This window comes from Chrysoperla carnea, chromosome 1 (genome assembly GCF_905475395.1).
Source record: "Chrysoperla carnea chromosome 1, inChrCarn1.1, whole genome shotgun sequence".
NCBI classification, from domain to species: domain Eukaryota; kingdom Metazoa; phylum Arthropoda; class Insecta; order Neuroptera; family Chrysopidae; genus Chrysoperla; species Chrysoperla carnea.
Window position 1 is genome coordinate 86,525,922 of NC_058337.1, and position 13,391 is coordinate 86,539,312.

General features: G+C 27.8%; 1 protein-coding gene across 1 annotated transcript; it reads right to left on the minus strand.

Moving 5' to 3' along the window:
• Positions 1 to 1,793: 1,793 nt before the first annotated feature.
• LOC123304931 (cytochrome P450 4C1-like) lies at positions 1,794 to 12,562 on the minus strand. The gene is made up of 9 exons (XM_044886484.1): positions 12,417 to 12,562; positions 12,049 to 12,158; positions 10,464 to 10,554; positions 6,980 to 7,165; positions 5,644 to 5,713; positions 4,804 to 5,107; positions 3,856 to 4,093; positions 2,262 to 2,444; positions 1,794 to 1,976 (listed from the first exon to the last, which is right to left on the minus strand). Exons 2-9 carry the CDS (start codon positions 12,151 to 12,153, stop codon positions 1,807 to 1,809), a joined length of 1,347 nt encoding a protein of 448 aa, XP_044742419.1. The 5' UTR covers positions 12,154 to 12,158; positions 12,417 to 12,562; the 3' UTR covers positions 1,794 to 1,806.
• Between the last annotated feature and the right edge of the window lie 829 nt (positions 12,563 to 13,391).

The window sequence follows — 13,391 nt, forward strand, 5'->3', positions numbered from 1 at the left end:
AAATTTGACAAGCCAGCCCTCAACTTTTTAAATGCCCTCACTGAATTTGTACTTTAATTAATTAATATTAAGTAATTAAAAAGATATTAATTACTGAAATAATGGTTTAGTTGAAATGTCCAGCCAATAAATTTACGGAAGAAAAATACTTGAACCAAATTTAAATTTCATGAATATTCCCTATTAAAAGTATGTAAAATTTATCTTTACATACTTTTAAACAAAAAACACGTTTATTTTGCAAATATGCTCACAAAAAAATTGTAAATAGCTATTTTGTCACCAATATTATGTTAAAGTTATAATAAATATTCGGTTATCATTGTTTAGTCGCTAAATACTTTTATATAAGCACTTGAAAAAATTAAATAGAAATACCTATCATATCAGCACGTTAATACAAATTATCTATGTTAAAATTTTTGGTCTGGTTGACTCTAAAATAAATTTGCTCATTTCTAATTATAATCACAGCTGATTGGAGGATTATGCTCTTAATAATCAAAATCATTTAAAGGAAACGATAATTGAGAATTTTTTAAAAATTCATCTTTTTTATGTATTTTATCAGAAACATCCGAAAGATGCGACTGTTTCTATGTTAACATAAAGGTGATCAAATTGAAATTATATAAATTTTTAAATTTCAATAAATAAAAAAAACTAAAAACTAAACGGTATAAGATATTAAAAATGATATATTTTTAATTTTCGATATTAAATTATGGCATTTGTTTTTTTGGAACGAAGTTCCTTAATGCGGCTTGCCATGGTGAGCAAACTGGCAAATACCGTCACGTAACAAAATGAGATATGCTTTGTATGTATATGTGTGTGTGCCATATCGATGGCAGCCATGGCAGCACGATATCTTATCCTACTTTGTATTATTTTTATTTTTTGTTTCTCTGTCTCTTTCTATTATAAAATCTCAATACTAAAATGATATTTTCCTCTGAATTAGATATTAAGATTATGGGAATAAACAACAATTCTAATTTCTATTTCTGTAAATGTTATTAATTATATTATTATATTATAATACGATAATATTGTAATAATTAAATTATATTATACAGTAGAACTTCGATAAGTTAAAGTCCAAGGGAAACACAAAATATTTTAAGTTATAGAGGTTTTGGGCTCTGATGGGAAGGGAACATAGTATTTTTTGAAGTAACAGAGGTTTTTATGTTACCGAGGTTTAAGTTATCGAGGTTGTACTGTATTACAGACAAAAAATAATTTAAAAGTTTTCTCGAATACCTATTTATTAATTTTTATACCATTTAAAATTTATTTAGTATCTCCTTTATAATTTTTAATAAATAAATATTTTTCCTAAAATATTAAATCAAATTTAGGATGAGGGAATCGCTTCGGCCGAGGCGAGGGTTATGGGACAATATACCTCGCCTCGCTTCGATTAGTTACGAGACTTAAAATTTTGAACTTCACCTCATAACCTTGTGGTGCGTCATAACCGGAAACGAGACAAGGCGAGGCTGCTTTGTAGCTTCGGTGAAAAACTAGCCACATTCGAAAATTATCCATTTAATTTGACGTGAATTTCACCGATCTCTCGATCATTGATATCTTCCTTACATGCAATTGTATGTACAGTTGAGTATTGATAATCTTGATTCAAAATTGAGTTCGATTTTGTCTCGGATAATATTTTATCATAATAATTAATCACAGTGTATTAAAACATGTGACATAAGGGTTGTTACTTGTAAGGTAGTAAAACACAGTTTCTCTTAAACAGTCACTTTATTATTTATATATTACAGTCAAATATACAGTCTATGCATTTCTAATACGCTTACGGAGTTTTACTCGTACCGGTTTTTCGGTTCGTATTACTAAATCACAAAGTAATGTTATAGATTCAGGTGTATCAATTGGCTCCAGTATGTAGTTAAACAAAATATTTGATATTATTGATTTCATTTGCAATATGGCAAATTTTTGACCTGCAAATAAATTATTTATTAATTTTTTTAAACGTACTTAATTAAATCACACTTGCGATAACGCATTTAATATAAGTAAATTTATTTAGGGAAATAACCGAAAAATTCTAGCATGCCAATCACTAATTGAAGCGACAAAACATTACAGCCAGTGCTTACGATTAATACGCAGGGATTATAACTTATTGACAAGGTTTAATTTAGAAAAAGCCGCGAAATCTTTGGCGCTAAGATATATTGAGGGAATATTTTAACATAATGCAAACAAACAAAAGTTATAATTACCAATACAATTTCTGGGTCCAGCACTAAATGGAACATAGGAAAATGGATTTCGTTTTGCACAATTTTCCTCAGTAAATCGTTCTGGAATAAATTTTTCTGGTTCAGGCCAATATTCGGCGTCATGATGTAAGTCGTATATATGAACATTACATAATAAACCTTTTGGTAAAACTACTCCATCTTCTATAAAAACATTTAAAATTATTTAAATTAATTAAAGTTATTTATGATACTAGTGGAATAACAGCAGTATTAACGTACGCCTGCGATATTTGCACAACGAGTGCGTAGCACGAGTTGAACCATCGCAGAATTACGTTAATAATGCGTCATCACACGTATATCGTACAAAACTTTATCTACACCTCTAAAATATAAAAATAAGCTATTATTATTAAAACTTTGTCATGGCTTATTGAGAAAAATAGAAAATTAAAAAAGTTTCTAGAGTAACTTGTTATTTGTTTACATTTTTAGAGTAACTTGGAGTGTGATAATGAATTCATTACTTTTCATTCTTATTATTTTTCCCACGCATACTGAGTGAGAAAAGTACTTCTTATCTCACGGACGTAGATAAATCAATATAAATGTTTAATTAATATGATATTAAAAATACTCTTCCTATCATGAATTTCTACTGCGGATTTCAAGCCGCAAGTAAATATGCATTAGTATGTTTGTTATCAGTATATGTACCCACACCACGTCTAAGTGTTATGTACAGTAACCTGTCTGTTGTCAGAAATATAGTATGTATGTGTACGTATATACAATGTGTCGCATTTCAGACAAAGGCACCCTAATATTTTCGTTATTAATAGAAAAATCGATTTCAAATTTTGCACAGTCAAACAGTGTAATGGGTCACATTTTTTAAGATACCTAAACGAAATCAGAATCTACCACAAATTGACAAATAGGGCCGATTCCTAATATTTTGCCTATCGTCAGAGATGGTTAAAGATATCTATAAAAAAAAAAAAAACAAAACAAAACAAAACAAAACAAAAAAACTATTTAAAAAAGTTGCTGAGAATATTTTTGAAAATTATTACAAGCTTATTGAAATATTTTAATAAATACCACTATTAAATTATCAATTCGTCCAGTTTTTATATTCCATAGCACACTAGTTATAAAAGTTTATTTTGCAATTTTATAACTAATATGCTATTGAATTTTAAAACTGGAAAAATTGTAATTTTGTTATGAAAATCGGTATAAAAAAATATTCTAAGCAACTTTTTCTAATAGTAAGCAACTTTTTCGATACCTCTAACCACCTCTGACTATTGGCAAATTGTTATAGGAATCGGTCTTATTTGTCAATATATAGTATGCTGAATTTAAAGTTCTGATTTCGGTTAAGTATCTTAGAAAAAGTGATCCATTACCCTATATGACTGTGCAAAATTTCAAATCGATATTTCTATTAATAACAAAAATATGAGGATGTCATCATCTTAAATGCGGCACACTCTATAAGCAATATGAGCATGTTTTTATAAACTTGACTACAATGGTTGACTATGTTAAGTAGATAATTAAATAACTTGATATTTGAGTACCTAAAACAAATAAATATACTTACTTAATTCTAACGGTTCAGTTAAAGTACGAGCAATAAATGGCACAGAAGGATACAGTCTCAATGTTTCTTTTATACACATTTCTAAATACTTTAATGATTGTAGGTCAGTATATGATATTTTAGATATGTCTTCTCCAACCACACTGTACAATTCTTCCAGAATTTTATCCTGGACTTCTGTATGATTTGCTAAAAGCATTAACATATTCACTATTGCAACTGATGTAGTATCATGACCCTGAAAAATCATTCAAAATTATTTTTTGTGTAATAATTATTGATGATGACTTCATAGTTCATTGCAATCAAAATGCTGTTTTCTGTTAAATTTCTATTAAATTTTTGAAATAAAATTTTCGTCATATATTCTTACTTTCGTTAGAATTAGTCACCATCATAAAAAATTACTAATATAATAATTTTTAAAATTTTGATACGCTTCTAAACTTCTTGTGAAATTTAGGAATAATTTCTCACCGATTCAACCCTCCGTGCAAAGTGGCAAGGAGATGATAAAAATTTTGTAGTAATGATTTCAAAACTAGAAAGTACAAGTTTTTAAATGAGCTATTGCGGCTCCTCCAAATTCAATGATTTTTCGAAGATATACAGCTGTTTGAAATTTTATTTTAAAAAAATTGGTTGCATTTTTTTTGAAATAGACTAATAGGGGATCGGACTAAAGTTTTTTTATCACTTCAGATGGCGAATTCTCGAAAACTAAGAGGAAGATACCCACTAGTGATGTCATATGTGGGTATCGCCATAGAGATTACATTTCAAACTTTGTTTGGTTAAAAGGAAATGAGCAACCTTGGAATGGAAATCGCCAAATCGCCATTGAGATTATATTTAAAACTTTGTTTTGTTAAATGGAAATGGGCAACCTTGGATTGCAATCTACAACCTAAATTAAATTTTAATTTTAATGTTAAGGAAACATTTTACCTCAAAAACAAACGTATCCACTTCTTCTTGAATACCCTTATAATCAATGTCACCATTAGTTTTCATGTGTAATATTAACAAATCTAACATTGAATACAATCTTCGTCCACTTGTTGTTTCGATTGTTGTATTATCTACTATATTAGGATCCCAAGTTTCTAGCCGTGACGTAATAATTTTCGAAGTAAAAGACCGTAACGTTTTTATGGTTTGTATTGTTTTATATTTTAGATGTGATAAATTAAATAGAAAATCTGGAAAAACCCATGGACGGCTTAAACGATATACAGCAATTTCACCAAATCTAAACAAAATTATTTAAAATTAAGTTTTTTGAAATTTTTTTTCAATTTTACTCCAAAAACTCTTTGATATGTACAAAATAGGAAAAACAATAAATAAGTTGGTCTACTGGAAAACAATACCATCCTAAAAATTTTTTTGAACCTACTTTGGGCATTCCAATTAAGAATTATATAAGTTTTTGAGTTATAAGCCCTTTTTGAGTAAACCTTATCTTTTGGTAGCTGAAATTTGGGGAGGTAGGGACATCTGCCCCTTCTAGAGATTCCCAAAAATACAAATTCAAACTTTCATTCCCATTGATCAAATCGTATTTTAGGTAAATTAATGATAAAATAGGTCTAATTTTAAAACACTACCATTTTCGCGTATTTATTTTCTCTCCGATATTTTGACTTGAATGACTTTTCAAAATATAAATTTATGATGCGCTTGTAGCAGGCTTTAAGATACCAAGGCTTGATTTATTTTATATCTAAGTTTTTACTAATTTTATATTGAAATAAATAGTTTTAGGAAATTATCTGTAAAGCTTACCTATGTAGTGCCTTTTTATAATTTGAAAATTCTGCACTGGTAGATTCAAATTTACAGCCCAATGTTGTATCTAGAAAGAAAAGCAATACAATTTAATACTACATATATCGTTAGTTTATTTAGAAGAGAATATAGGTCACATGACTGTTTTAAATAAAAAGAAGTCAGCGATAGGCCTTTTTTGTGTAAACTGATTCGAACTTGACCGTTTACATCTCAGTCGAAAGCATAAACTTTCATCTTTTTGAAAATAAAGAACCCCGCAATATTAGATAGGAAAATGGCAATATTAGATAGGAGCCACGAGCGATCAAAGACGAATATATTAAAGTTTTAATATATGGCTTAGAAAATAGATTTCTGAGAAACTTTTACAAACTGTCCCCAAAATATTCTTCAGATCGTTCTGCTCAAAAACTTTCTTGGACACAAAACTTTTTAACGAATAGATTTCGAGGTGATCAAAGCTACACATATATTATAATTATAGTACCTATATGACTAGGAAAATGGCCTTCTGTGAGACTTTTTCAAACTGCCCTCAATATAACGATAATGTTTGTGTAGCTACTTGCCCGTTGCTCGAAAACTACTCTCGTTAAAAATTTTTGTGGCCTTGAGAGTTTTTCAGCAGAACTATCTAAAGAACATTTTCGGAATTGAAATTGAATAACGTATAGTCATACTATAGCATGACTTTTTTCGGGATTACCTGGGCAGAATTGCGAACAAATAAATATTTAAATAATTTACTGTGTTTCGTGGTGATAGCTCAATAATGATAAAATAATAGCTCACACTATGCCCTACATTTTGGTTTTTTATCATTTTCTTTGAGAAACATTGTCGAAAATTGATGTTTAATATTGTATGAATGGTCTGTCAAAGTGGCTTAGAAAAATTGCACAGGAAATTTTTTAGAAAACTCTAAGATTCCATTATAATTTCTACCATTAATTTCTCAAAAATTTGATTACTACTTTTTTCTCTAGAATTAAAAATATTGAAGGAAGATATAGCAAATGATACAGCACTGAATAGCTCTTTTCGAGAAAATAACAAGCTCGCTAAACGCTTACCCTTCAAACCCTCGACCCAAAGCAGCAAGAGATAATATTACCTTTTGAAATACATTTTCAAATAGTTGAATGTGTATGCTTTCAATGAGGTATACATTGTCAAGATAGAATCATTTTTCGCAGAGATACAGGCATCTGAAATTACGATTATAATTCTAAGTAAATGAATCAAACGAAAAAAATTGCATGTATTTGACGCACTATTAACTATCTCACCTGGTATTTGCTAAAACTACGATATAATAAAAAAAACTTACCACATAAAGTATGCAATGCATAATCGTTAATATATTCCGCAACATTTGTATACATCTTTTCACATTCCTTTGATAAATTTTGAACAGCTAATTTACTGTTTTCTTCAAAAATATTTGCGAATTGTTTTAAGATTGTAAAATGAAATGCTGGCGTTAACATTTTACGGCGTACACGCCAATAATCACCTAATGAGAAAATTAATCCTTAAATAATTTTTTATCGTTATAGATACCACTTTAAAATTAATGGGTAAATGAACTAATAATATCTGGCAAGAAAGTTTGACTTTTCGGACTTTAGCAAGGAACTCGATTATTTATTGTGTTCAGTATAAGCACAATTCAAATTAGGATATTTCAATACCACGTATAGAGAAAGTTCGCCAGCATTATTTCTTTTCGTTAAAAACAGCACTTTAATGGTCCAGGAACCAAATTTTAGTTCAATGTTTTTGCTCATGGTAATTTTTAAACAGGAATATAAATTGGATCCGACTCTATTTCGAAATGCTTTGTTAGTATTCAAGTCTACTTTCTATTTCATCCCGAGTCGAAATTTAAAGCCGACATAGAGCCTACGAAGTTAGTACTCCAGGAAGATTTGTAGGCTCAAAGTGGGTTCTACTTTAAGGTCTACCACTTCAAGGTCTAAAATTTGATCTGAAAATAGTAGTCATTAGGTTTATTTTAAAAAAAAAAATATATCAGCGATATTACATCTTTACAGTCCACCGCTGTACCAACTGAGCAAAAACTGATTGACATACACATGAGTGAACAAAATTTTTTATATCAATTTTTTAGTTCAAGAAAACAATAGTACGGCTTTTTATTATTTTAATTAATTAATTAATTTTTATTTAACTCTCTCCAAATGATCAGATTTCGGGGTAGATTGTAAGAAATAATCAAGTTACTAGAGTCTATATGCGGAATTTAGTTCGGACTAAAAGGATCAATGTATCTTTTAAATTTCGATTCAGAATTCCTTATTAAAAATAAAAATTATGCTATAGCAGTCAATGATATTGGATTATCCAATTTTTACACCAAATCGTGCTCTGTGAGTCCAAAAACTTCACTAGCATGAATTTTATTCGGAAGGTTTTTCAACAGTTGCATTTGGATAACACTTAAGAAATTGGAGGCACTATCAAAAGCTTTGTGATTAATCAGTGAAATTATCTGCCATTCAATTACTTTTTTAGTAAATGAAGTCGTGGTAATTATTAAGTATAAATTCAGGTATATCCACTTCCTCTTATTCAGCAAATTAAAATTAAAAAAGTTTTTTAATAGACGAACGCAAAAAATAAAAATTGACTTTTCACCAATAATTCTTTTAAAAGCCTAACAATAATAGTCCTCAGTTTGGATAAGTTTTTTAAACTTTGTAATTATAAAAAATTTTCGGAGAACACCATCATATAAAGAATAAAATGAATGTTAATTAATATCTATATAATTTTTTTTTAATAAAAATGCAAAATATGCTGATTTCAAAATATAAGTGTTAAATAAAATAATGAATAATAAATTTATGATGATTGATCTGATAATAATTATGATAATGTTAATTTACTTTGAATTTTGGATCGTATCAGTAATTAATATGAATTTATAAAGGCTCTTGTTTTGCATAGTTAAGTTTCTTTGATAAGATTGATGGTCAAAATTACGAAACAAATTTCAACAAAATTATTTAAAAATTATCCTTGACCCAAACGCACGTGCGAAAACATCAAGGCTAAAAGAACAAACAATTACATTTTTAAGTATGTACAGCAATACAGCATTTGTCCCAAACATTATTTCTTTCTAGTATGAAATATCATTAGATTTTTTCCCAACACACATTTCGAGAAGGGGATTCTTGAGAAATAAATCGTCAGATTAATTCATCAACTATTTTCTCGCTTCTGGTTAGGAGAGAACTGAGAAGTAAAGATTTTTTAAATAAGGAAAAATTTCTCAGATTACCGTGTGGCTTATAAGAATAATAATAATAATAATAATAATAATAATAATAATAATAATAATAATAATAATAAAGGGGTTAAACCCTCGTTTCTCAGGCATACGTCTATAGCAGACGCATCCCCCCCTCCAACATCATTATTTTTAATCTTATATATTATTACTCTAACAAGTTGTTTTCTGACCTACCCTAATCTTCCTTATTCCTTTATCAAATTCCATGATTCGCCCCTCATTTTCAAGCTTATTATGTCTTGGTTTGGCGAAAAATATACTCAAGGTCTAAAAATGTACCACTTAGGAAAAACACTATAGACAAATAATTTGTACGAAAAAAGTCTAAGTAGTGAAACGGTTAATTCTGCATGACTATTTATCCATGCCAATATCTACTTTGCCAACTGTTCCATGTTTACTAAATGAATTCTATACAAAATCGGAATAAATGTTATCTAGCATCGGAAAACGGTAAGCATAAGAGATGCAAGTGGTAAAAAGGTCGAAATAAGGACCTGATTTTTTAGGGGGATATTGCAGTTTTCTGTATTTATTTTAGGAATGTTCTATCTATCGAAAGTATAAAATTCAAAAATTGGATACCGCAATATCCATAAAAGTATTGGCATAAAATATACAAATTACCAAGTTACATAAACGGGTTCAAAATGGGGGAAAAAATTTTGTATACTATTCATACGGTTAAAATAATTTTCAGGCTCGAGGCAGAAGAGAGTTAGTTAATGAATCAGTAGTATGTTAAGTAAAAATATTCATCATATACCTTCAAGCGAAATGATACATCTATTATAATTCATCAATTCATAGAATAGTAAATAAAAATACCCACAGGAAATTATTGATTTGACGCTCAAGACTTATTATATTGTGCTGTCAAGTCAATGTGGAAATATTCCAATTACTAATCTTTTTTAATTAGGGAATAACTTTATATGCTCGTAATTGGCTTCGCGAATTATATTTTTTTATACCATGTATATATGAAATATATCAAGGTATATTAAGTTTAATCCCAAGTTTGTAACGCATAAAAATATTGATGATACGTAAACAATTTTGGTATAGGTGTTCATAGAATCACCTAATTAGTCCATTTCCGGTTGTCTGTCTGTCTGTCGTCTGTCCGTCTGTCATCACGATAACTCAAAAACTAAAACAGACATAGGTTAATTGAATCTTGGGTCCGTAGGACCCATCTTGTAAACCGTTAGAGATAGAACAAAAGTTTAAATGCAAAAAATGTTCCTTATAAAAAAATAAACAACTTTGTTTGAAACATTTTTTTCATAAAAATCACTGTTTACCCGTGAGAGCGCAAATTATGCGCAAATTGTATTGTATGTATTATATGGGTATATCAATTACATATATATGACATGTATGTATGTGTAATGTGACAGAGTAATCAACACTGTCTATACATAGTTTTTCAACAATTAACTCAGTCAATTGTTTGTTTTCACTTGTTAAGTAATGGTATTTATCTTACCTCCACTAGTTAGTAGACCTTCTTGAAGCCAGGGTTTTATTAAAAAGTAGATGAAACCTTTTTGTAGTTGTGTCGAACTTTTCAAAATTTCCTATACAAAAGAAACAGAAAATGTAATTAGGTGGAAAATTCAATAATTTTATTTTTATTCTTGTGTTGAATGGAGTTAATATTTTTAACTTACATAATAATTTTCTTAATTTTTATGTGTTTTTCCCTAACCTAACCCAACCTTGTATGTATGTATGTTTTTAAAATAAATAATTGAAAAAATAAAAAACCCGACTACGTAAAATAAAATCTGAAAAAAAAGAAAAAAGTCCAGTAGTTTACATAGCGACTTTAACAATCCGGGCCTTTTATTGGGAAAATTTGAGCCGGTCTAGATTTTGATAAACTACTCGACTTGTTTCTTTCTTTTCAGATTTTATTTTACGTAGTCGGGTTTTTTTATTTTTCCAATTATATATTTTATTTTAGACTGTTTAGTGTCCGAGCACTAAAAAACCGTCTTATTATACTGAATTAAAAATTTTAACCAATTTTCTTAATCTTAATAACTTATGTATATTTTTGTAATCCCCTTCCAATTTTCTTTATTTTGATAACCTTCTCGATAGGTTTTGTTAATTTTTTTGTTTATTAATATATTACTGTTTCGCTCCAAAAATCCTCCTTATTTTTCAAACAACTATCTAAGAATACTATGGTATTTAAGACGGATACAACGATACATTTAATGTTGAAATCCAATAAGCCGTTTGGAAGATACAAAGTAATAAAGAAATTTAAAAACAAATATGCATACGCACATACATAGAAGATACTCGCGAAAAAACATAGCCACTCCTTGATAGTCGGGTAAAAAATTTATATTAAATTAATGAATGAATAGATATAGGTACTAATACTACTGTAAGCAAGACATTAACACCTGCGGCCCTGTAGCGTTTATTACATGACGTTGGATGGCTTTGTTTCTATTTAAAGTTTCTATTTTAGTGGTTTTAATTTACACTTAATTATGAATTAAAAATAATTAATAATGTTAATAGCACAATAATAATGTTAATAAAATACAATAAGAATTTTAGTTAGGATGTAATCAAAATGTTTTTAAACTCTTAAAATTTTTGCGTTACTTTTAAAAAAATAAATCAAATAGGTAATGACTTGAAAGAACAATACAAAAATAAAATCAGAGAAAAGGATTAATTATTTACAATATTAATTGGTCTACGTTAATTTCTTAAATGTGTTCTGATTCTTTAAAATTAGCTTAATAATAAAACTGCGGTTAATTTCTGGAATAGGTAGGTAATTAAATAGTTGAATCAATAAGGATTTTCATTTCATAAACATCAAACGTAGTCCTATTTCCTATTCTGTGAAATTTTTCTTTAAAAATTTGAATATTTTTTTAAAATGATAATTTTAGGCGAATTTTCTCTAAAAAAACTGTTTAAAACACGTTATAATGAACTACATATGTAATTCTAACGATTCTTAGAATAGATCAAAAACAATAAAATTGCATGCCGAAAATTTTAAAAATTAACGAATATATATTAAAAAATTAACTTACCTCAATATCATCGGGCTTAGCAAAATTTATCGCAACAATATGCAACATACGAAGCTTATATCGTCCATTATATAATTTCGTACAATTTCTAAGACTTTTCCACATTTCAGCTATTTCAACGATGAAGAAAAAGCACAATTAATATAAATATACATAATAATATAGTAAAATATTTTAAAAATCTCACGTATTTTTTTAAAAATTTATTCACATTGCTATTATTTTTAAATAAAAATTTATATAAATAAATAAATTTTATTCGGCTCTTTGTGGAATTGAGATGTGTATTCATTTCAAATGATAAAAGAATTATATTATACAAAAAAATATATAAATAATATAGTTTTTAAAGTTTTTTAAATATTCACCTCTTGAGCCCCAAAGAACAAAAAAATTTCCAAATAATGGATATTCATATGGTCCTGGTATTTGTTTTAACTGATTGATAACTTCCCTTGACCATTTTGGACTAAATACCAACCACCAAACCAATTGAAAAATAAACAATGATAGAAAAATAATTGTAAATATTATAACAATCATAATTAGATTTTCCGAATTGAAATTATTAGTGAAATGAATTTTTAACAATAATGAATTTTAATTGTTTACACAATTTGCGAGCAATAAATAAATTGAAAATAAGAAAATATAAATTAATCACAATAAATATATATTATATATTAAGATAGGTAAGTACTCTTTAACATAAGATTAAAATCTGGGTATTACAGAGAGTTATCTGAATATTCATATTTTTTAACAACGTAACTAGCAACAAATAAATAAATAAAAATTTAATAAAAAAAATAAATATTAAAGAAAAAAATGTATGTGATTACTTAATTATCTAAATGGTGGGTATAAAAAAGTAATTATTTTACAAAATATCACACCTTTCACGTTCATATCACAATTTGATATAAAATCACAATAAGAGTTCACCAAGATAATTTATTCATAATAATATCAGATTTTAGTCAATGATTTTTTATGTCTTGATTCCAAAATAAATTATGAAACAAAATTAAAAGTTAGCAACCCGTGAAATAAAAATTTTTCAGAAATTTTCATTTAATAAATTTTAGTCGAAATTAATATGACTTTTTCCTCATTTATTATTCAAAAAGTAGTCTGGCCGCAAGCTTTCCTTTTCGGAGTCCGTAGATATCCGTGGCTACACCAAAGTTTTTCCTACGTATTTTATGTGCTTTCTAATTCTTTTTTTAGAATAGATGCTTGGTTCATATCAGAAATACCCAAAATTATGTTATTATAAATGAAAAAAATAATATATTTATAATGCAACTTCAGCTTTTTCTGTTGAATTTTGGTACAGTACA

Bases quoted from the DNA above. Each gene is read 5' to 3' on its own strand.
- LOC123304931 (XM_044886484.1), bottom strand. From the start codon at position 12,153: ATGTGGAAAAGTCTTAGAAATTGTACGAAATTATATAATGGACGATAT. The intron at 10,555-12,048 runs GTAAGTTAATTT...TCTTTTGTATAG, and splicing joins CTAAGCCCGATGATATTGAG to GAAATTTTGAAAAGTTCGAC. The intron at 4,094-4,803 runs GTAAAATGTTTC...ATGATTTTTCAG, and splicing joins TGGATACGTTTGTTTTTGAG to GGTCATGATACTACATCAGT.